The sequence below is a fragment of the Zootoca vivipara genome, chromosome 2, assembly GCF_965207765.1.
Source record: "Zootoca vivipara chromosome 2, rZooViv2.hap1.1, whole genome shotgun sequence".
NCBI classification, from domain to species: domain Eukaryota; kingdom Metazoa; phylum Chordata; class Lepidosauria; order Squamata; family Lacertidae; genus Zootoca; species Zootoca vivipara.
Genome location: NC_142584.1, coordinates 89,694,460 through 89,718,614, shown reverse-complemented (window position 1 = coordinate 89,718,614; position 24,155 = coordinate 89,694,460). Strand labels below are relative to the sequence as shown.

Sequence of the window (24,155 nt, the reverse complement as noted above, 5' to 3'; positions counted from 1 at the left end):
TGGAAGGCAGCGGGATCCCTTGAGCAGAAGGATGCCTCTGCCGCTGGAGCCATGTCTCCCGGTGGCGGTGGAGGGAGGAGCAGCCCGAAATCAGACTGCTCCCCCCTCTGTCGCCGCCACGGGACGAGCGGCAAGAAAGGAGCCCTTTCTCACCGCTTGTCCCTCCTGCTTGCAACAGCAGGCAGAAGAGCCGCTGTTGGCAGAGGCACAGCACAGCCCCCAGCCCCCAACGGCGGCTCTTCTGCCTGCCTGTGCGAGAGGCAGCTGTGGGACGAGCGGCAAGAAAGGAGCCCTTTCTCGCCGCTCGTCCCTCCCACTCGCAAGAACAGGCTTGGTAGCCTGCTTACTTCCTTCCCCCCCCTCTCTCACCCCTTCCTTCCTTCCTTCCTTCCTTCCTTCCTTCCTTCCTTCCTTCCTTCCTTCCTTCCTTCCTTCCTTCCTTCCTTCCTTCCTTCCTTCTGAGCCGTTGAAGGCTCACTAGAAAAGAATATTTGTTTTCCTCCTCTATAAAAACCTAGGTGCGTCTTATGGTCCGATGCACCTTATGGCGCGAAAAATATGGTATATGTAAACATAAATTACTCCCTGAAAGCTACCATCCTGAGAGCAACCAGGATGGAATCAATCCTGAGAGGGGGTAAGACAAAGTTTTAGTAGCAGAGAAGTCTTCAACTTTGCATTTGTTCAGTTAGAAACCTGTTCCTGCTGTAATTAAAGAACATAGACATTGGAAAAGACTGGTTACAGGTAGGTAGCCGTGTTGGTCTGGATCGAAGTAAAATAAAAAAAATTCCTTCAGTAGCACCTTAAAGACCAACTAAGTTTTTATTTTGGTATGAGCTTTCGTGTGCATGCACACTTCTTCAGATACAGTGAAATGGAAGTTTCCAGGCACTTATGTAGAGAAGGGGTGGGGAGGGGTGGGGAGGGGGAGGGGGGATCACTCAGAAGGGTGGTGGAAATGGGTGATTGACTGACTGATAGCTGTTGATGACCGCAAACGACTGCAAATGGTTTTGCATGAAAAAGCAAGGGTTGAGATGGCTGAAGATCGCTTATCATGTATAATGAGATAAGAATCCGATATATCTGTTCAAACCAGGTCCCTCCATGGTTTTGAGCTTGGTGATAAGTTGCAATTCAGCAACTTCTCTTTCCAGTCTATTTCTGAAATTCTTTTGTAGTAAGACAGCTACTTTGAGATCTTGTATAGAATGTCCTGGGAGATTGAAGTGTTCTCCTACTGGTTTTTCTGTCTTCTGGTTCCTGATGTCAGATTTATGTCCATTTATCCTTTGGCGTAGGGTTTGGCCTGTTTGTCCAATATAGAGAGCTGAAGGGCACCGTTGGCATTTGATGGCATACACAATGTTAGAAGATGAGCAATTAAATAGTCCTGAGATGGTATGTTGGATGTTGTTGGGGCCAGTAATGGTGTTGTCTGGGTGTATGTGGCAGCAAAGTTGGCCACCCAATCTTAAACAACTCCTCACCCACAATAATACAACCACCAGACTTAACATGGACACTGGTACCAGAGCCTGCAATAAACCCAGATGCCAACTTTGCTGCCACATACATGGAGGGACCTGGTTTGAACAGAGATATCGGATTCTTATCTCATTATACATGATAAGCGATCTTCGTTTGCGGTCATCAACAGCTATCAGTCAGTCAATCACCCATTTCCACCACCCTTCTGAGTGATATCCCCACCCCTCCCCACCCCTTCTCTACATAAGTGCCTGGAAACTTCCATTTCACTGTATCTGAAGAAGTGTGCATGCACACGAAAGCTCATACCAAAATAAAAACTTAGTTGGTCTTTAAGGTGCTACTGAAGGAATTTTTTTTATTTTATTGGAAAAGACTGTTCAAGAAACAATAAGGGATACTTTTAAAAGAATTCAAAGAGCACACTGTTGAGAACATAAGAGGGCTGGAGGGTGGCAACACAATAACAGGCCTTTTCTGCATTGGATCCCTGTTTGCGGAATGCTCTCCCCCTAGAGGCTCGCCTGGTGCCTTCATTACATATCTTTAGGCGATAGGCAAGAACATTTCAGGCCTTTAGCTGATTAAACATTCTATGTCCCTTAAAATGTGTTTGTGGGAGATGTTTTGTTTCTGTTTTATTATGTATTTTGTGTTCTCGTTTTGTATTTTTATGTTATGAACCACCATGTGATCTTCAAATGAAGGGTGGTATACAAATAGCAACAACAACAGCAACAAAAACAACATAATGCAGTCTCTCACAGATCATCAGCATCCTGAGCAGAAGTTTTCCATTGGTGCTGTCACGGTGCAGTGTATTTGTGAAACCTGGCCTCCTTCCTGTAGACACATTGCCAAATGAGAGTTGGCTAGGTAAACTGGCATCTAGATTTTTATTTCAGAAACTTAATACATTAAAAGGCCCAAAGTGCACTTATAAAAGTACTCAAAAGTCCAGGGTAGAGTTCAGTTCTTTTTTTCTTTCTTTTCCTCTCTCTCACGATTTCTGACTTACTCTCCTTCTTCTAAACTGCCTTTGCAGACAGTCCAGTCTGAACTGCAGTTCACCTAAGTGCAAAAATTAAAATGGAGCACGGCATGTGAAAGCAATTGCAATTTACTGTGTTAAAACTGAAACAGACTTTCATTAATAGATATGTACAATCAATCACTTTTAGCCATTGTTGAGAGAGAAAAAAACTAGTATGTACATTATTCATAAAGAACATTTTCCCAGTTAAAAGAAAAATATATTTCCCTTCTGCTGTATTTTAATGTTTTGTTGGAAGCCGCCCAGAGTAGCTGGGGGAACCCAGCCAGATGGGCAGGGTATAAATAATAAATTATTATTATTATTATTATTATTATTATTATTATTATTATTATTATTAGAGAGCACTTATTTTAAGAAACAAAAGGAGCCATGCATTCAGCATAGTGGGCCAATTTTTGTGGAACTCCCTTTAAGTTCAGGGCAAATAGGCTCCCTCCCTGCTGAAATTCTGGTACTTACTGAATACTTATTATTATTATTATTATTATTCAAGCAGGCTTGGTTTAAACTAATTTGGATCTTCTGTACACTGCTTAGAGAAGACTGTGATTAAGTGGTATTCAGATTATTGACATAAAAACAATGAACTGCTTAATGATTGCTATTCTGTTTGCTGAAACCAGAAATGTACAGTTGCACAATATGTAATATGCAGTTGATAGTGTGGCATCGAGCCACACTGACCAAGTGTTAGGCTTGAGCAGTCGTTTGGTCAAACTCCAAGGTTTTTTATGCAGATAGAGAAGCATTATTCTCCTGCATCATCATATTGATCCTGTCTGACAGAACCAATGAAATAGTTCTTAGAACTTTGAAACTGCTGCCTGGACTTTTGTGGTCAACTGGTCTATGTCTGGAGTCCTGAAACACAGTATAACAATAGGATATAAATATTAACACCAGAATTGATTTGAATTTGCAGCTTATCCTGAACCTTGCTGTGTTTTGTATGTTTTACTATAGGCTTTGTATTATATAAGTCTCCATAAACACATATAGCCAGAGCAGTTTTAAGCACATAATTGAGAACAATCATTCTCCTTGCTGAATAGAAGTTATATTCATGGAATCAATTACTGCAAACTAATGAATGATATTTGAAAGGGAGAAAAATACTTTGTGGATTAACAGAGTTATTAGGAGTCATCTAGCGCCCAACATCTATAGAAGCTTCCCATTCATATTTATGAGATGAATTTCTCTGCATGTACAGTGGGGAGTGGCTGAATATGGAACCCTTGAGAATTGGCTTAGATGAGAGAAAGAGAGCAAGAGAGCACTGAATTCACAAAATGATGCTGATTTCCTTTTTGGGTGGAAACAAAATAGCCAGTTTAAGTCTACCACAAATACATGCAACGTGCATAGAGTGTGCATCACATCTGGACAAATATTAAATCCTGAGACAGGGCCTTGGAGGGACTTTGGTCTTGCTAGAAATGAAGAGGGATCTGTAAAAAGTTACACAAGTTTGATGATCCAGACATCAAAATGCTGCAGACAGTTGTTTGCCCAAAGCAAAAGTAATTTCTTGCAGTTTACTGTACAGAGAACCACACCCAATGATGCTGGGAAGTCACAGCAAGCAGCAAATGATGCTGGGAAGTCACAGCAAGCAGCAAAGTGGGGAGAAAGCAGAGGGAGAATCAGTTGTGAGTGATCAGAAAATGAATTCTCCCCAAAATCAGCTTTGAAGGTGCCTAGCACAAACCCTACTAGACTTATTTGCCTGTAGTTTGGTAGGTTCCTTATCCAGGGGGCACATTTCTCATGTGTGAAGTTTTCAGACCCAATTGCCCACAAAATGTATGGGGAGGTCAAGTGATTCCTTTTTTTTTTTTACCCCACACAAAACTGCAATCGGAAAACCACCCCAGCTGAAATTTTGCAGGATTCATTCCCCAGAAGATGTGAGTGGCTGCAAAATCTATCTGTTTCTACCTAAAAATAAAGAAGTTATAGGTAATTTCATTCACATTTAAAGGTCCTTGGCATAAAAAGGGTCCTGGACCTATTTGCCTGTAATTGGGCTGGCTTTATCCACTGTGGAGGGATAATACTCCTGTAAATGTTTTCTACTCCTGACGAAGTTATTGCCGTCTTTTGATTTCCCAGGAATGAATAGGCAGGGAAATGGAGATATGGACCCTAAGCTGAATTGGGCAACCTTTGAAGCACTAGGACCAAGACAGACCGTTTTCTAATGCTCTGAATTGGGTCGGAAGGAAATCTTGTCAGTGGGCATCCCTCATTTGTACAGTATTTATTAACTGTGTGTGTGTCCGTGGATTGGAAATATATAACTATGGACTAGTAGAGGGATGGGCAAACTGCGGCCTTCCAGATGTTGTCAGACTGCAACTCACATCATCCCTGACTACTGGCTTTGCTGGCTGGGATGGCAAAGAGTTAAAGTCCTGCAACAGCTGGAGGACCAGAGCTTCCTTTATACATGGTCCAGTAGCTCCATAGAAACTTCCATGTTGTTATATATCTGATGCATCTCCATAAGTTAACATCTGGCCACTCAAGCAAGCACAACATTAGCACAGGAAGCTGCTCATAGTAAGTCAGGCCATTGGTCCATATGGTTCAGCACTGTCTACACTGACTGGCAGTGGCCCTTCAGGGTTTCAGGCAGGGGTCTCTCCCAGCCCTACCTGAAGATGCTGGGGGTTGAACCTGGGAACATGCAGGGCAGATGCTCTGTTGTTACTGAATTACAACCCCTTTCCCCAATCATGTCACTGGAGACTACTGAAGATTGTCATCCTATGGAAGCAGTTCAGTTCACATGAGTAAACAAAGCCAAGAGGGAGTAGAATCGGTGTGGGGAGAGACACCAGTGAAGTACCATTGTTGGGGAAATATTTTACGACATTGAACTCCAATCCAAATGTTGTCTGTTCTATTTAAGATTAAGAGCAAACCACTGAATATTTGATAGGCAATTTTGAACATTTGTAATAGTCAGGCATTTTTAGAAGTTCATTAAATCAATATTGGCTGCATATAGAAAAGCTCTAATAATAGTGTACTGAAAATAAAGCCTCCAGAAGACAGAAGGCTTTAATTTAGGAAATACATGGCATGCATTTCATATCTGTTTGTTTCTTTTCAGATTATCCCAATATATTGAGGAACTTAGCTTCCGTAGAGTGAAAGAACTAAGCTTGGTGAAGAGACATCACATCGCTAACTCTTCACAAGAAAATAACAATAACATCTTCCATCTTTTGAATGCCTAAGCATTTGCTCTACTAGTACTTGCAAGTAGTAAACCAGAAGAACCTACTAGGAAACCGCTATGGCTGGGATTAATTTTACATTAAGGGTTTGCCATTTGGTTCTGGGATTACTCATAAATCAATTTAGTGCATCTTCCATACCGAATAATGAATGTCCACAGTTGTGCGTCTGTGAGATAAGGCCGTGGTTTACACCCCAGTCGACCTATAGAGAAGCTACAACAGTTGACTGCAACGATCTTCGTTTAACAAAAATCCCCAGTAACCTTTCCAGTGATACCCAGGTTCTTCTCTTGCAAAGCAACAACATTGCCAAGACCACCGATGAGCTCCAACAGCTTTTCAATTTAACAGAATTGGATTTTTCACAGAATAATTTTACTAGTATAAAAGATGTGGGGCTGTCAAATCTTACTCAGCTCACTACTTTACATCTGGAGGAGAATCAGATCACAGAGATGACAGATTACTGCTTACAGGATCTGTGCAATCTTCAGGAACTTTATATAAACCATAACCAAATCAGTACCATTTCTGCAAATGCATTCTCAGGCTTGAAGAACCTTTTAAGACTTCATCTAAATTCCAACAAATTAAAAGTTATTGACAGTCGCTGGTTTGATTCTACACCCAACTTGGAAATTCTGATGATTGGGGAAAATCCTGTGATTGGGATATTAGATATGAATTTCAAGCCACTCTCAAATTTAAGAAGTCTGGTTCTGGCTGGTATGTACCTGACTGATATCCCTGGAAATGCTCTAATAGGCTTGGATAGTCTTGAAAGTCTCTCATTTTATGACAACAGATTAGTTAAAGTCCCTCAGCTTGCACTTGAGAAAGTTCCAAATTTAAAATTTTTGGATCTTAACAAAAACCCAATCCACAAAATCCAAGAAGGAGACTTCAAAAACATGCTTCGGTTGAAAGAACTTGGAATCAACAATATGGGAGAGCTGGTCTCTGTTGACAGGTATGCACTAGACAATCTTCCTGAACTTACCAAGCTTGAAGCAACGAACAACCCAAAGTTATCTTATATACATCGTTTAGCATTTCGGGATGTTCCTGCTCTGGAAAGCCTGATGCTTAACAATAATGCCTTGAATGCAGTCTACCAAAAAACAGTGGATTCCCTGCCAAACTTGCGTGAGATCAGCATTCACAGTAATCCCCTCAGGTGTGACTGTGTCATCCATTGGATAAACTCAAACAAGACTAATATCCGTTTCATGGAGCCCTTATCAATGTTCTGTGCTATGCCACCAGAATACAGAGGGCAGCAAGTCAAGGAGGTGTTAATACAGGATTCCAGCGAGCAATGTCTTCCCATGATTTCTCACGACACATTTCCAAATCATTTGAATTTGGACATTGGCATGACTGTCTTCTTGGATTGTCGGGCTATGGCAGAGCCAGAACCTGAAATCTATTGGGTAACTCCACTTGGGAATAAAATAACTGCTGAAACCCTTTCGGACAAATACAAGCTTAGCAGTGAAGGGACTCTGGAAATATCAAATATTCAGACCGAGGATTCAGGAAGGTACACATGTGTGGCTCAAAACATAGAAGGAGCAGATACAAGAGTAGCTACAATTAGAGTGAATGGAACGCTGCTGGACGGTACTCAAGTTCTGAAAATATATGTCAAACAAGCAGAATCTCACTCAATCTTGGTGTCTTGGAAGGTTAACTCTAACGTAATGACGTCCAACTTGAAATGGTCATCCGCTACAATGAAGATTGATAATCCTCACATTACCTATACCGCTAGGGTCCCAGTGGATGTGCATGAATACAACCTCACACACTTGCAACCTTCCACAGATTACGAAGTCTGCCTCACTGTATCTAACATCCATCAGCAAACTCAAAAGTCCTGTGTTAACGTTACTACAAAAAATGCAGCATTTTCCCTTGAGATTACTGACCAAGAAACAAGCACAGCTCTGGCTGCAGTCATGGGATCCATGTTTGCTCTTATTAGTCTTGCCTCTGTTTCTGTCTATGTTGCTAAGAGGTTTAAGAGGAAAAACTACCACCATTCACTGAAAAAGTATATGCAAAAGACCTCCTCCATCCCTCTGAATGAACTCTATCCTCCACTTATTAACCTCTGGGAAGGTGACAGTGAAAAAGACAAGGAGGGCACTGCAGAAACCAAGCCAACTCAAGTGGACACGTCCAGAAGCTATTATATGTGGTAACTCAGATGGTATTTTGCTTCTGGTAGTAAGGAGCACAAAGACTTTTTTGCTTTATTCTGCAAAAGTGACAAAGTTTGAAGACTTTTGTATTTTTTTGACTTTGCTGGTTTTGTGGCAGAGTGGTGAGGACAGGTGGATATTTCAAAATGTTTTTAGTATAGCGTATCGCAATTGTTTTGACACACACAAATGGCAGCTTCACTTAGCTTCCGAATTTTTTTTAGTTCTGCTTAATTTAACAATGCTGTTCTAACGATTTGGGTGGGGAGGGGAATGGAAGGCTGGGGTTGCCCTTTGATTTACAAGTCGCATGACCCCTTTCTTCTGAAGCCATCAACAGAAAGTACAGTGTCCTGCAAAATCTTAACTCAACCAACTTGAAAATACATTAAACCAGCTTTGTCATAATCTGGTCTAAGGACTCTTTTACTTGAGATAAAATGACAAGATTTTGAACAATGTTAGTTGGCTGTACTGTAATGTTGTATCAACTGATTTGAATGTTTTTTGACTATGAACAACAGGTTTTTTTCTTTTTTATAGCTGAAGAGACTTAGGTAAAGCTAACAAAGCAATTAAGTGTGTACACTTTTTCAATGTAACAAACTAAATGTTAATTGCTCTTTTATTATATTTAGTAGAAACTTTTAAAGAAAACTTAATTTTTTTCTGTGTAATCCACCAACACCTGGCATAGAATGAAGACAGAAGTATAATAAATTATAGTTTTTGTTCTGTTTATTTTTTTTTAGAACAATTGCAATAATGTATCTTTTTAGTTGCATCACCAGCTTTAATGGGTGATTATGTTTTGACATAAAATATATCCAATCTTATATAAAATTGTGGGTCTTTGGGTCAAATTAGATTTCATTTTTTCCTAAAAAAATCTATTTTATCAAATGTGAGTTTTAGTCACAGTTGGTTTATATATTAAACAAACAAAAAACAACCAAACCAACAATCTATGGATGGGTATTTCATTGGAAGCATGTTTGCTGAAGAAAAAAAACTTTGTCATATGCACAACGTCTTGTTATGTTACAGTTACATCAAAAGCATGTTTAGTGTTTTTCTTTCTATAGTGTATGAACTACATTCCAACTGAAACAAATTGTATCTTTCATTAAGAGAAGGAAGTCTCTTGATGCCTATGAAGCTCAATGGGACAGACTAGTGAGTAAATGGGCTTAGAATTGCTCTGTAGGACAATACAACATGTATACATTTAGATGTGATCCAAATTTTCCTCCATTGCTTCCCTGCGGTGACACAAGTTACTCTTCTCCTAAAATACTTTATATACCAATAACTCTGCACTAAAGGGAAGCTTTAGTTAGAAGCTTGTATTTTGCTCTTACATAAAAAGTCATTTCTGATGTGAGCAAGAAACCAGACGTTATGTGCAACATTGATGTGATATATCAGGATATTCAGCAGATGATGCTGAAAGCTTCCCCCCTTTTTCTGTCTCTCCTATTCCAGTTACATGAAAACATGATTTGAAGGCACAAATTCCCAAGAAATTTGGGCTTTGAACATGTTAGTCAGCTTGTCAAAAAGAGAGATTAAGTGTGCAGGTGCAACTCCCTTTACAACAAAAGGAAGTTAGAATCATAGAATCATAGAGTTGGAAGAGACCACAAGGGCCATCCAGTCCAACCCCCTGCCAAGCAGGAAACACCATGAAAGCATTCTTGACATATGCCTGTCAAGCCTCTGCTTAAAGACCTCCAAAGAAGGAGACTCCACCACACCCCTTGGTAGCAAATTCCACTGCCGAACAGCTCTTACTGTCAGGAAGTTCTTCCTAAAGTTTAGGTGGAATCTTCTTTCTTGTAGCTTGAATCCATTGCTCCGTGTCCGCTTTTCTGGAGCAGCAGAAAACAACCTTTCTCCCTCCTCTATATGAAGTTAGTTCAATAGATAGAGATAGCGTACTTTCATATATTGAGAGTGAAACAGTAGGTGTGATTATAAACACAAAAAAACCCTTAATTTTTGCCTACCCCCTTTGTACTGTTGTCAGTACCATGCATAAAACTTCTGTGCAAGACCACCACTACCATACCCTCATACCCCCTATTCACACATGAAATATATAAAATAATAATAAATTGTCCATTAGCACCTTAGAGACCAACTAAGTTTGTTCTTGGTATAAGCTTTCATGTGCATGCACAGTTCCTCAGATAAACGAAAGCTTATACCAAGAACAAACTTAGTTGGTCTCTAAGGTGCTACTGGACAATTTCTATATATATATATTTCGACTGCATCAGATCAACACAGCTACCTACCTGAATTTATTCACCCATATATACAGAGGCCCCGTGGAACATGTGTACTCTGTATCCACGGGGCCTCTTTTAAAGGACTCACCCTGTACAACCTAAGCCTACAATGGAGGGGTTCATGGCATTAACACTCCAATAAAGTCTTGCTTCGGCCATGGGTGTAGGCGTAGATCCAAACAGACATGAGACATCGTGCTGTGCCTGCTGCTTTTCCCAGTCACATAACTCCTTCCTAACCTAAGATTCCAACTCGGATTGCTTCCGATTCTCTACTCTAAGCTCTGGTTTTATCCACCCATTTGCCATCTCTCATGAGCTCTTTGATGCTTTGTCTTTTTAATAGCTCATCAACCAGGAGGCTAGCTTGGTTTAAAGGTAAAGGTAAAGGTACCCCTGACTGTTAGGTCCAGTCGCGGATGATTCTGGGGTTGCGGCGCTCATCTTGCTCTATAGGCCAACAGAGCCAGCGTTTGTCCACAGACAGCTTCCGGGTCATGTGGCCAGCATGACTAAGCCACTCCTGGCAAACCAGAGCAGTGCACAGAAACGCCATTTACCTTCCTGCAGGAGCGGTACCTATTTATCTACTTGCACTTTGACGTGCTTTCGAACTGCTAGGTGGGCAGGAGCTGGGACTGAACAAAGGGAGTTCACCCCGTCACGAGGATTCGAACTGTCGACCGTCTGATCAGCAAGCCCTAGGCTCTGTGGTTTAGACCACAGCGCCACCTGCGTCCCTTGGTTTAATTAGCTGTTAACACTTGCTAAATTGAGGGATTAAAGTAGTCTGCCACTCCATTTAACAGCCCAAGGCTTGATTGGATTCTAACACTTTGCCGGAACCAGGGATTATAGTGGTCTGGCCATTTCCCAGAATTGGAAGCCTTCAATTCTAACACTTACTAGTTCTATGGATTTAGAAGTGTCTTAACACACAACTTAATACACACAGATCTGGTCCCAGTTTTAACACCACAAATTCATAGCAATACCAAACTGTGTGGCCATCCAATGAAACTGAATGTTGGAAGATTTGAGGCAGACAAAAGAAAGTGTACGTCTTCACATAGTTAATCTATGAAATTCACTCCCACATGCAGTAGTGGTGGTGATCAACTTGGATGGCTTTAGAAGAGGATTAGATAAATTCAGGTGGCTACAAACCCTATTGATTATGTTCTACCTTCACTGTTGGAGGCAGTGTGCTCCTGAATACCAATGGCTGGAAAATGCAGGAGTGGGGTAGTGCTGTTGTAGTCAGGTCCTGCGTTGGGGTTTCCCATAGGCATCTGAGTGGTTAGTGTGAGAATATCATGCTGAATTAGATGGACCATTGGTTTGTGCCAGTTAGCTCTTATGTTCTCATGCAGGCTTACTCAACCTCGGCCCTCCAGATGTTTTGAGACTACAATTCCCACCATCCCTGACCACTGGTCCTGCTAGCTAGGGATCATTGGTGTTGTAGGCTAAAAATATCTGGAGGGCTGAGGTTGAGGAAGCCTGTTCTCATGTCTAAACCATGTGGATTAATAATTGCAAGAGAGTGCCCTTAAGCTAGGGTTGCCATACGTCCAGATTTTTCCGGACATTACCAGGATTTCAAAGGTGGAATTGACGTCCGGGGGGGGGGGGAATATCCGAAAGGCGGTGCTCTTAGGCAAGTAAATCAAAAAAATGCATTTTTTTTGGCTCAACAACTTTGGGGTGTCCTGGTTTTTACTTTGTGAAATATGTCAACCCTGCTTTAAGCATATGTAGAATCATTTGCCTTGCTTCGAAAGGCTGTGATTAAAAACACACACCAAAAAAACCAAGCACAGTTCTGAAACTCCTAGTTTGGCAGCTCAGCAGGACAGCACAAGGCACAAAAATATTCTTGTTAATGACTTATTTATATTTTGTTTTGGATTGTTTCCCTTCTAATCCTTCAACAACTTCCTTCCTTTTTTTACAAGAGCTCTCCCTTGGAGACCAGGGTCACTGATGATTATGTCAGTATGATTCAAATCAAGCACAAGCAACTCAGCAAGTGGAATTTTAATTTTAACCTTCACTATAATCTATCTTGCTGACTTCTTTTTCTGCCATGAGTAAATGAAAGCTATCTCCCTTAACGCCACTCTAGTTTTTCCTGTGCAATGTAATTTGACGCACTGAATAAGATGAGGCCCAATGCAATTTTGTTCATTTATTGTGATGCCCAATTAACAGCCTGGCTTTCCTTCCTATCTGTAAAAGTAATGAACTTCAACACACGGCTATCGAAACTGGCGGTTGAATGCTGAGCAGAAAAGCAGCTGTAGAAGTAACTTTTGAAGATTGCGGCTGCTTCATATAGTACAGCCACCATATGGAGGGGTGTGCAACTGTGTGTGTACAAGAGATAATGCAATAAACCACTTTCTGTTACTGCCTAAATAATTCTGTCACCTTCTCGTTCACTACCCAGTAAGCAAAGCTATAGTCTCATTGCAAAAATACCATTAATTGTATGTTTGCGAGGCATTTCATGCTCACCTGATGTACAATCAAAATCATTTTCAGATTACCTAGTCTCATTGCTAATCAGGTGAAGAGAGAACAGGATTATGTTTACTGACCACATAGTGAGAAGGTCAAAAGAAATTGGGTTCCTGGTAGGGGAACGGGGAGGACAAAGCCTGCCCCATCCCTCCATGGCCTTACGCACCACGAATTTGGCGCAAGGGTCCCTATTAAAAAACAATTTCGAGAAAAATGAAATGGCCGCAGACTGGAGCTTTATGGTCCTGGCAGCCCTTCCCAGGTGAAACAGGTGTGCCAAATATTGAAGCACCTGGGAAGAAGAGGGGCGGGCCGCTCTCTCCACCGCGAGCGACTGACTGCGAAAAGTTAAAAAGTCAGTCCAAGCTTTCTGATAAGCCCGCAGGGTAGAGGGGGAAACAGAAGCAGCTACTCCCTGCAAGACTAGCAGCTGCCAAGGTTCCAAAGACGATCCGGGAAAATCTCCGGCTGATGTTGTGCGTCTGGAACCAGGGACCTGAAGCGCTCCATCTGAAATCGTGATAAAGCATCAGCTATATCGTTGGCCACGCCCGGGACAAAACGCGCTGAGAAAATAATGTTAAAACGCAGGCACTGCAGCACGAATGCCCGCAGCAGAGCCGATACCCGAGTTGACTTAGAAGATTGTTTCGCAAGGACAGTCACCACAGCCTGGTTATCTGACCAAAAGCATACGCGGCGGTCCTTGAAGTCGTCAACCCAAATATGGACTGCAACTGCTATAGGAAAGAACTCAAGAAAAGTTAAATCCCGCGTGATTTCAGTGTCCTGCCAAGCAGGGGGCCATCTTTGAGCGCACCACCTGCCATTCCAAAACAAACCAAATCCCAGGGAACCCGCTGCATCGGAGTGCACTTGGAAATCGTTGTGCAGGTTTAAAACATCCTGCCACAAGGATACCCCATTGTATTCCTCCAGGAATACCAGCCACATTCTCATGTCAGCCTTCTCACCCTGCGATAAGCGCACCCGGTGATGAGGCCGACGCAGGCCAACGGTGCATTTGTTCAAACGTGCACAAAAGGGGCGACCGGGTGACACAACTTTACAGGCAAAATTAAAGTGACCCAGCAACGATTGCAGCTGGCGAAGCGTCACCTTTTCCGGCACCAGCATTTCCTCTATCACCCGTCGAAGCGTGGTGATCTTCTCCATAGGTAAGCTGGAAGTCTGGTTAACGGTATCCAAAAGGATACCCAGGTACGTGAGCCTGGTAGCTGGGCCTTCAGTCTTATCCGCTGCGAGGGGCACGCCCAGCTCATTGGTAAGGTCGTTAAAGGCCTGTAGCAGGGTGACACAGTCACCCGTATCGGCGGCCGAAACCATTAAGAAATCATCCAAATAATGAGTGACCCCCGTTAATCCGGTCTTAGTGCGAAGGGCCCATTCCAAAAACGTACTAAAGCACTCGAAGGCCGCACAGGCTACGGAGCAGCCCATTGGCATGGCCTTATCAAAATAATAGGCGCCTTCAAACTGAAAGCCCAGCAACCAAAAATCATGTGGATGAATTGGTAATAATCGAAAAGCCGATTCGATATCACATTTTGCCAACAAGGCCCCCGGCCCAAACTTTCTGATCATTTTAATTGCCTGGTCGAGAGAAGCGTATTTGACCGTACAAAGCTCCGGAGGGATCACGTCATTCACGGACGTGTCCCTAGGGTGAGACAAATTATGAATGAGCCTAAACTCACCCGGAGCCTTTTTGGGGACGATTCCCAAGGGAGAGAGATGCAGATTGGGAAAAGGCGGAGACTCAAAAGGACCAGCCATACGCTGGAGGGCTATTTCTTTATTAACCTTCCGCCTTGCGACCTCGTGCATCTCTCTCACCGACTTCTGGTTCCTAGGATTCCTAGCCAGGGGAACCGAAGCTATCGGAATCCGGAACCCGAAGGAGAAACCATCCCGAAGATATGCAGCCGCCTCAATATTGGGATAGGAGGCTAACCAGTGTTTAAGGGCCGGTAACTTAATGGGAGAAAAAGCTAACTGAAGCAATTCATTTTGATGTGGAGGCTGCGGGGGGAGCGGGGAGGGCAGGGGCGGAGCCCCTTGGAGCCTGCCTGAATCCTCCCCGACCCCCACGAAAGGGCCGCCGGCCCGCATAGCAGTTAACAACCGGGTGGCTACCGCCACACCGGTCACAAGTGTGCGCATAAATACACTGCAGGCGCTGACACAGTCCTTTATTGAAGTCCCAGCAGCGCAATTTAGGTACTGCCTTAAAAGGCTGGGTCTTAGACTTTTGCTGCTCGGCGGGTTTTCGGGAAACCGACGGAGCCACATACGTGGTCCAAAGGTCCAAGTCTTTCCTGTCAAAGCGGGCGGTGTCAATGTTTGACGCCCGCCTACGAAATCGCTCATCATAAGCAATTGCGGCCGCTTCCCCCGCCATGTTATATGCTGACCTTACGATGGACTGGTACACGATAAGGTGTAGAGCCCTGCGAGGATATGCCGCCACAACTACCCCTGAAAAAACTTGGTAACAATCGAGCCAGCGCTCGAAAGTCCGCTCCACCTTCCTCTCTCTGCTTTTTCTCTTAGTACTAACGATGGCCTTCCCCTGTTCGGGGACCACGTCCTCTGGCGGGGCCAAGTCAAAAATGTCTACGTATTTACCATTAAGAATCCTAGATCTCAGTTTAGAGGACAGATGGCTACCCGGAATAATATCCCTAGTACTGTTGGTAGAAAATGTGGTTTCAGGGACCAACTCCCCATCGAGACATTCTTGTACAGCTCCGTAACGAGCACGATGGGAATTCGCTCGACGAGCCCAGGCCCAACGAGGGAGCCCCGAATCCACTTCCCCGTAAGCCCAGTACAATCCCATAGAATGATCAGAATCCTCGGAGCTAGAGGACGAACCTGAGGTGGTTGAAGCAGAGGTATCGTCCTTGCGCCTCTTGGCACGCCTCCTGGAACGACTTTTGCGACGACGTTTGCCGCCCTGCGACACTCTAGCCGGCACTGGGAGGGCCTCCTCGCCGGATGCGGACGACAGCGCCTCGCGTCGCGAGGCCACGGCAGAAGTCTGGGGTGGAGCAACGGGTGAGACAACAACATTAGAGGAGGCCCCCGTCTGCCCCACCTGCCCCTGCCCACTTACTCTGCCCTTGGCCTGCCTCCTCCTCCTGGTGCGCCGAGGCTGCTTCCCCTCGCTTCGTCGTTTGACGGGAGGGGCCGCCGGCGCCACCAGAGGCGTGGAGGAGGCATTCGGAAACATAACGCCAGATGGCGCGACAACGTCGTCTTCGGAAGTATCCGCTGGTCCCGACGTGGTCTCGGGCAATTCGGTAATGGTTGCCATAGTAAACAGGGGCTGTGTCACCACCGCCGGGGCCTGTAGGGGATCCTGGGACGGACCTGCAGAGGTAGAGGGAGCAGAAAGAGGGGCTGGGCCCTGGAAATCTGGAGGCACCGCTGCAGACGCTGGATCATGTCCAGTCTGCTGAGGTACACCCGCAGAGGTAGAAGGGGCCTCGGAAGCGGCTGGGCGCTGTAACAGGGCATCCAACCCCGCACCAAGCTGTGCCAGGGCTTGCGGATCCCCAGCAAGGCTTGCGATGAAGGCCTCCACGCGACCAGCAGCAGTGGGCGTGGACGGAGATCGCAGCCTCCTGGATGCTCCCTTTATCAGCCTCTTTGAGCCCCCAGATGTGGGCGGTCGGGCTGCCATCCTGAGCAGAAATATGAGATAACAACAAAACCACAAAAACAAGGTAAACCGAAAATCCCTTGCTTAGCCAAAAATTTCCCTATCCCCCAGAAGGTGGCGTCACGCCACGCAAAATTGGGGCAGCCCAAAAGATGGCGCCCCCACACTATGACTAGGCAGAGAGCCCAAAGCTAGGCCTTGCTAGGCCAAGCTTCAAAACAAACCACACCCCTTAAAAGTAGACCCAAGGGAGGGAGGTGGGATAGCCCAAGCCCCTGCAAGGGAAAAACAGCAATCACAAATAGGCCACCATCCAATTAACAAAGGCAGGAATAGAATTAGGTAAAAATGCCAAACAAGCAGAATTAAAATTAGACTCAAATATAATTAAAATATAAATTGGAATAGGCCAAACAAAAGGAATGGGGAGACCTGCGCGCTGCAAGCAATGCACTCAATGTAAAGCAATGAATACCAATGGGTGAACCACCACTTAAATGGGCAGGCTGCCCAACTCAAACAAGGCCAGCAGATGGCGCAAGTCACCTAAATTCAGCACACAGGCCTCAATAAAGAGCGCCCGATAACCATGCAGAGAATGGGCTTCCCACAGGCTAGCGCAACAGGTAAAATCAAGAACCTCTGGCGCTCGGGACGCCAACGCAGGCGATGGGGAAAATGGCAACGGTCACGTGGCCTCAGAAAAGGCAGGGGCGCTTCCCGCCGCCGCGGAAACGACCGCCCCCGCGAAAGGCTCCCCGCGTCGAAGCAAGTTCCCCCGCGCTCTGGCGCTAACGCCGCGGCCCTCAGAGGCTCGATAGCAGTCCCCCCCGCAGCCCCCCCGGAGCACCAATCAGGCCGCGCCGCAAATCACGAGCCGAAGGCTCACAATGGAGCACGGGCCCCACTCCCAGATAGCGCCGCCGCCGCAAAGTCGCCGGGCGAGGTAAGCCGGGGGGGGGGGAACAGCTGTTCAGCGGGAGGCAGGCCGTCGGCCGACGCCGCCCCCGCGAAGCCCGGCGAAATGCACTCAGGCGCGAGCGCTAACGCGCCCCAGCGCCACAGGAAAAAAAAGGTGGGGGTCGGAGTGGACGCTTTTTACAGGCAAAGCTCCGACCCTGCTGAGGCCTCTGGCGGCCGCGCGGAAGCGAAATACGCTCCAATAAAAGAAAAACCAGGCCCCCCACGGCCCCCGGACCAGCCCGACTTCGTAGGGAAGCTGCCCCCAAAATGCGCTCAGCGCGCAGGCGCTCGGCCGCTGCAACGGCCACAAAGGCCGGCAAACCGCGGGAAGGCACCACGCACGCCGGCTATCCGGCAAAAGGATCCACCCCCCCCAACCCCCTCAAAGAACACGCTCTAAAGTTGAGCGATCCTCCCAGCCCCACACCGGCCGAGTCCGAACCGTCAGCGGGGCCAAAAAGCAAACGGGAGGGGGGGTTGGGCAGGGGGAGGGGAAAGGAACGGGGGCACAAATAACGAAAAGAATAAACAGGGAGGTAAGGGTCCTGGAGACAAATACTAAACCAATCAAAGGGGATAAAAAGCAATAATAACAACCAATACAACCAGAATGAAGATCACAGAGCTCCTTTGCCAAGTCAGGAATCGGTGTTACCAATTCAAACGCCAGGCAAAAATGTGACTAGAAAATGGTGGACGCAGCTTTAAGAGGGGCCCCCAACAACCAATCTGATCCCAGGGATTTGCATACGCACGCCCCCCATTACTCAGCATGAGCTGTGGCCTTACACAAACCAAACCCTAAGCTAAATTTCTTAACAGCCCTACCACAATCCGCTTTATATTGTATGATATAAAGCGCTTTGTGCTTTTTTGCGGGGAGACAGTTTCTTGGGTTTCTATGAGAATCTGTGGAGGCTCTTAAAAATGGGCTTTTCTCTTTAGGGATTATTGGTCTTTGACATACTTGTAATGACTTATTATTATTATTCATTACCTTTGCCCTATACCCATAGATCTCTGGATAGTTCACAACAGAAATTTACAATATATAAAAAATACCTAATAAAAACAAAAACAAAGACAACCGAATAATCTCCCCATTGTCTTCCAATATATTTACAACATTTTATTTTTGGACTCTCACTACAAGAACATTGAATGTGATTCAACTGAGTTGTTGTGTGAGCAGAATGAGGTTCACTTTTGCAATGAGACTCTTCTCCCCACCCCCAATCTGCTCTGGAGGGTTGAGGGAACCTCCCAGAAAATGTGGAGAGAGGAGAGGGCCGAAAGTCCCATTGTGCAAGTAAATCTAGTTCCCTACTTAGCGCTATGTTGAATTTGATCTGCAGTTTTTTTTTCAATGTACTGGAAACAGTACTACTTTTTTCTAAAAGCCTTTAAAAGTATAACTTCTATTATGCAGGCATTTAACAATGACCTTCATTTGGACAAAGGACACATCTTGTAGCCATTCCACAGGTAAAGGAAGAATAAAGTTTTAGTCCTTATGCTATGTCAGATTCTGTAGTTCTGTTTCCTTATTTATGGCATAATGCTTTCAGGTCCAGCATACTAATCTTGTCTCATAAAATATTAATCTCTCTCCAATATATTTTACAGATAAGCACTTGTTTGTCTGCAGAGTGCTGCATTGATTGAAACAAGATGAGCAATACAACATTTTCTGGAATTCATATATCATATAATCCTCCATTGATGTACTGTCCTGGATAGTATTCAAATGTACAAATATACTGCATGATGACCATGGAGGAGATACATTTTGTCATTTAATAGATTCCACAATGGCTCGCAAAATGTGCATTAGTCGTTATTACAGTCTGCTCTTAACAGGCCAAATTGTTATAGGTTGATCCTTTGTTAATGCAGCGCTGTGCAACTTGATTGATTCAACTTGTAATTTGTCATTTCTGTTCTACAGTTTTGGAGCCGCTGCCTAGTTTCATTATTTTCTAGGCAGAGGCAAAGTCAAAGTAAATTGCTTAGGGTTATTAAAAGGTGGAAATTGAAATACAGGCATGTTAAATAGTTGACTCTGAGAGAAAGTCTATTCTTTTCAGACACTAATAGGATCATGCTTCGTTTCACACTCCCTTTCCAGCAAGAACAGAAGTTCAGAATTCAAGGTGTCTTGTACCCAGTGTAGGGGAAGATTCCTCATACAAGAGACCTGTGGGGTCTTTGCAATAATACATTTACCTACAAATGTGTAGACATTATGGTGGCGGAGTGGTAGTCCTCAATGTGACATCTATGCAGCAGCTCTAACTCCTAAATTTGTCCATAAGCCAAATGAAAAATGTCCTGCTTCAACAGGTGCATGGCCTAATTCATCCTCCCCCAATCTGGTGCCTTCCAGAAATTATTAGACTACAAACCCCATCATCTTTTACCATTGGCCATAAGGCTGGTGTAAATGGGAATCCAACCAGGGGCATACCTAGCTGTTGGCAGAAAAATAATGCCGCTGCTCAGTGTCTCCCAGCAAGATTGCTGAGAGGGTGGCTGTACGGCATCTGTAGAGGTCAGCTCAGCCTTCAGACCACAAATGACCTGCAATCTGTGACGTTGTGTGAGGTTAAGTATGTGGCAAGGAAATGGCCCTTGCAAAGCCTTCCAAAGGGTACCACTACCTCTGCCTTTCTCCCCATCCCTTTCTAAACACATACATGAGAGAGAGAGGGGGGGGAGAGAGAGAGAGAGAGAAGCAGTCAGTCAGGCAGGCCTTGGCTTCTGGGAAGATTAGTGAGATACCTGGGAACTTTACCATCAAGTACTTTGGATGGTGTGGGTTGAAAGAGAAGTGGCATTCCGATTGGGATGGATTATATGGATTTGAATTCGGACTGTACGAAGGATTGTTAACCAGAGAATTGCTAACCAGGGGATAGAGGGGGGTAGCGGGAATTGTAATAGGTTAGAAATAAGTTGTTGATTGAAATTGATTAGAGTATTTTAAAGAAAAAAAATAGGCTAAAGGAAGCTAGTAGAGAATTGGAAAATTAGGAAATGGAATAATGAAATATAAGAATAGGCTTTTAATAAGTGATTAATATAAAGGAATTATATTCGTGACCCCACTCTTCCATGGGGTCACGAAGAGTCGGACACGACTAAACGACAACAACAATATAAAGGAATTGTAATGAATTGTAACGGGACAATGATTATGTGTAACTAGACAATGATTATGTAATATGATTACAATTTGAAAGCTGCGCAAATTGGGATATTATAAAGGCTCAGAAAGGGAGGGACGGGGAAGTCGAAATTATGCTATGAAATGAGGTTATATAATGATTGTTCATTTTTTCTCTTTTTTATTGTCTTGCTGTATCTGTTTTTGTAACTTTTTACTTTTTTTATCTTTTGCCAATTTGGCGTGTTTTTGTTTTTTGTTTGAAAATCCAATAAATATATATTTTTTAAAAAGAAAAGAAAATTAGGAACAGAAGTCATATCTTAATATTTCCAGATGCATATTTCATGCATACGTGTAAGGTGGTTGCTGAAGTATATCCTATAATGTAGCACGAACTATATGCATGACTTCAAGCAATAATAATACTGTCACCAAATTAACTGATGACACTGCTTATAAAGCTTTTGGTTTATTCTGCAGATTTTATTTTACCCTAATTAAACTAAAAGCTGTAATTAGAAGCTGCAACAGAAAAATTGCCTTTTATTTTTTTTATTCCCTAATTGCACATGTAATGAGGCAAGTTTTAAAACAGTGTACCTTGGTGCTTACATTTTAATGATGCTTTTACTATGGTCTGAGTGGTAATGCTCTCATTTTTGTTACTCAGTGATGCTTTTCAGCAAAAGGCTTTCAAAAGGATAAAGATAAAAAAAGCCTTATATTCGTAAAAATAATTCATCATAATTCATGTTACAAAATGAAAGTCTTGAAACTCTGAATTATAGGATATATTTATTTTGTATGGTAAAGCTCTCTGTTAAAGGAGACAAGCATCTCTCTCAATTGTGTTGCTTTTTCTACCTCAACAGAATAGGCTTCCAAAATCACAGTTCAGTTCCTTATAGCGTCAAAGTTAGCAAAGAAGCTTTGCCTTATTCTTCATTATCCAACTATTCCCCTGACTTATAATAGAAACGACACTCAGAATAACGAAGAACAATAGAACAAGGCCTTCAAGTTCTGTCCCCCCATTTTTTGTGTATTTGTATAGTGTGTGTTTTTTATTAAAAAAGAGAGTGATCTATATAGTTGCATAGGTAACCTTGAAAGGTTGCTGATACAGAAACTCCTGCTTTAAGCCTGCAGGTAGCACAGAGCAATAGATCTTACCAGTATGAGGTATCCCCAGTTCACTTCAATCAGCAGTTTGTAAACTCTTGATTCTTTTGTCCTGCAATACAGCATTTTCCCAGAAAACAATGTGTTCATAACTTGGAACACTCAATTCTCAAAGGGTTCACCAAATGGGAGAACAATGTAGTCATGGGGCATTGGCAGAAAGTGAAAGAAGGTGGCAAGCGGTTATATAAAAATGAATAGATTACAGTTAGTATGAGGGGGGTTGTGACAAAATGTTACAGTGCAGAGTATTACTGTCTGTGGCAAGAATGCACCCTTCCATTCTTACCTATTCGTTTTCTACTGTGTTTTTTTAACAGTCAATTAGCATTCCATGCCTACTTAGTATGCTCAGTCCTCATTATTTTGCCCCTCCCCCCACCCCTTTTTAATGAAGTTCCTTTTGTACTTCTGCAAAAATTGGCGTTCTTCCCGCCTTGTAAAACCTGCTGATACCGCCCCCTTGTGCATGAATGGTGTTCTTTTGGCTACATAAGGATCAGCACTGAGAGCATTGGTTTGTTACTGGTGAGCACCATTTACATGTCCAGGATGGGATGCAGGGATGATCTCCCGCTCCCATTTGTGATGCATCTAGCCTGTCAGTCAGCCTGTTTGGCAGTCTGAAGGGAAATCGTTTCCTCCCTCAAAGAGGGCACGTGTTGTGGTGAGACCTGGAGACCGACCTCCAGTGTTGTGGGTGGGTAAGATTGGTCAGCCACAACACCCGATTGGTAGGTCCCTCGATGTTGGGTTCAATCTGGCCAATGGGGTGCAGCCCAAACGGATCAAGGGACGTATATATACCCATGCACGTGACCCAGAGCTTCCTCTTTCAGTGCGTGGATTCGGAACACCCGCCCACCTCTCCCTACTTTTAGGGCTTTGTTGTGCTTGACCTTCCTATGCCGTCGTGTGTCATCTGTTGTTGGGACAGGGGCACAGCAGTAATTTTCCCCACTTGGCTGATTGGCTGGTGCCATTTGGGTTTCGCCTGCCATGTAACAAATCGTCACAACTTGTAAGGTTGTGGATAGGCACTGGTTCAGGTGATAGGGATGGGAGAACGCTCTCGCCATCCCTATGTGAAGGGTATTCCGTTAAAGGAATCCAGGGACTCAAATAGTTTGGTCAACTCCTGTGAGGGGGTTGTCCACGGGGACATCTGGGTGGAGGACATAGCCTGTTCCCGGCTTTCTGCCTATCCTGGTGTTCACCCTTGGCTGACCTATGCTGGCGCCCTGGTTCAGTGCTACCTGCAAGGGTGCAGGGAGCTAGTCGAACCAGAGCCTATGCAACCACTCACTTTCTGTAATCAATAAAGTTGTGGCCTAAATTCTGCCAAAAACCAAACTAAAATTTGAGTCAGGTGTGAATTTATTTAGGGGGGGAGGTCTCTGGGTTTGAACATGCAACATGGTTCACATCATGGGTGAGGAACCATTAGCCCTCCAGATGTTGCCAAAATATCTCCCATCACCCCCTGCAAGCATTGATAATGGCCAGGGCTGATGAGAATTGTAATTCAGCAACATCTGGAGGGCTTAATGTTCCCCACGCCTGATTTACATGGATAGGACAGGCCTAATGGAGGCAGCAAAATCTATTGATGGGAGGAATTAGATAGTTTAAGCGCCCACTTGGGCTGCATGAAAGCCACTGAGGGCATGGAGCCTATGGACCATGGGTTGCCCAGATATGGTCTGTGCCACGGGATTAAGTACAGCAGTGAACTAAATGTTAGGAAAAAGATGTTTACAGCAATAAGAAGAATAATTGCTTCAGACATCCTGATTCAGGTACACTCGGATTAGCTGTCTCAAAAATAATTTTTGTATTACATCAAATAGTTGCTTCCTCCTTAATACAGGGCCCCGGCTCTCAGTGGATGAAGGACTCAGACTTGGATAATAGATATATAAAAATATTTATTGCTCAAAGCAGAGTAAAAAAAGTGGCAAGGGTAAGCACGCACAACAGGTGCTAGGCAAGATTAGAGAAACTAAGACTGTGATCCTGTTGTATGTGAATGGAGTGAACACAACTCAGTGCAGCAAACGGGACTGGGCAAGCAAACTGGCACAGCTCTAGGAACGGTAAGCCCGACTTATCTGCTCCCTCCTGAGCTAGTATCCCCTTTTCCTTAGTGACAAAGGAGGCATGAGTGACACTTTGGGAACAGATGAATCACTAACCTCCTCTTGGGAGACTGAACTGGGGACTGGCTCTGTCAGCTCCAGAGGCAGAGCTGGCATAGAAGGTGAGGACCAGGACATCCCCAAACTGCGGCCCTCCAGATGTTTTGGGCTACAATTCCCATCATC

At 44.2% G+C, this 24,155-nt stretch overlaps 1 protein-coding gene across 2 annotated transcripts in view; it reads left to right on the top strand.

Annotated features, from left to right (window-relative positions):
• LRRN1 (leucine rich repeat neuronal 1) overlaps positions 1-8,748 on the top strand; it is a 29,871-nt gene extending 21,123 nt beyond the window's left edge. For both annotated transcript variants that reach the window (XM_035108101.3, XM_088662380.1), the window contains exon 2: positions 5,673-8,748. In XM_035108101.3, coding sequence (XP_034963992.1) covers positions 5,859-8,009 — 2,151 coding nt within the window. In that variant the 5' untranslated portion in view covers positions 5,673-5,858 and the 3' untranslated portion in view covers positions 8,010-8,748. The remainder of the gene's footprint in view (positions 1-5,672) is intronic.
• The last annotated feature ends 15,407 nt before the right edge of the window (positions 8,749-24,155 follow it).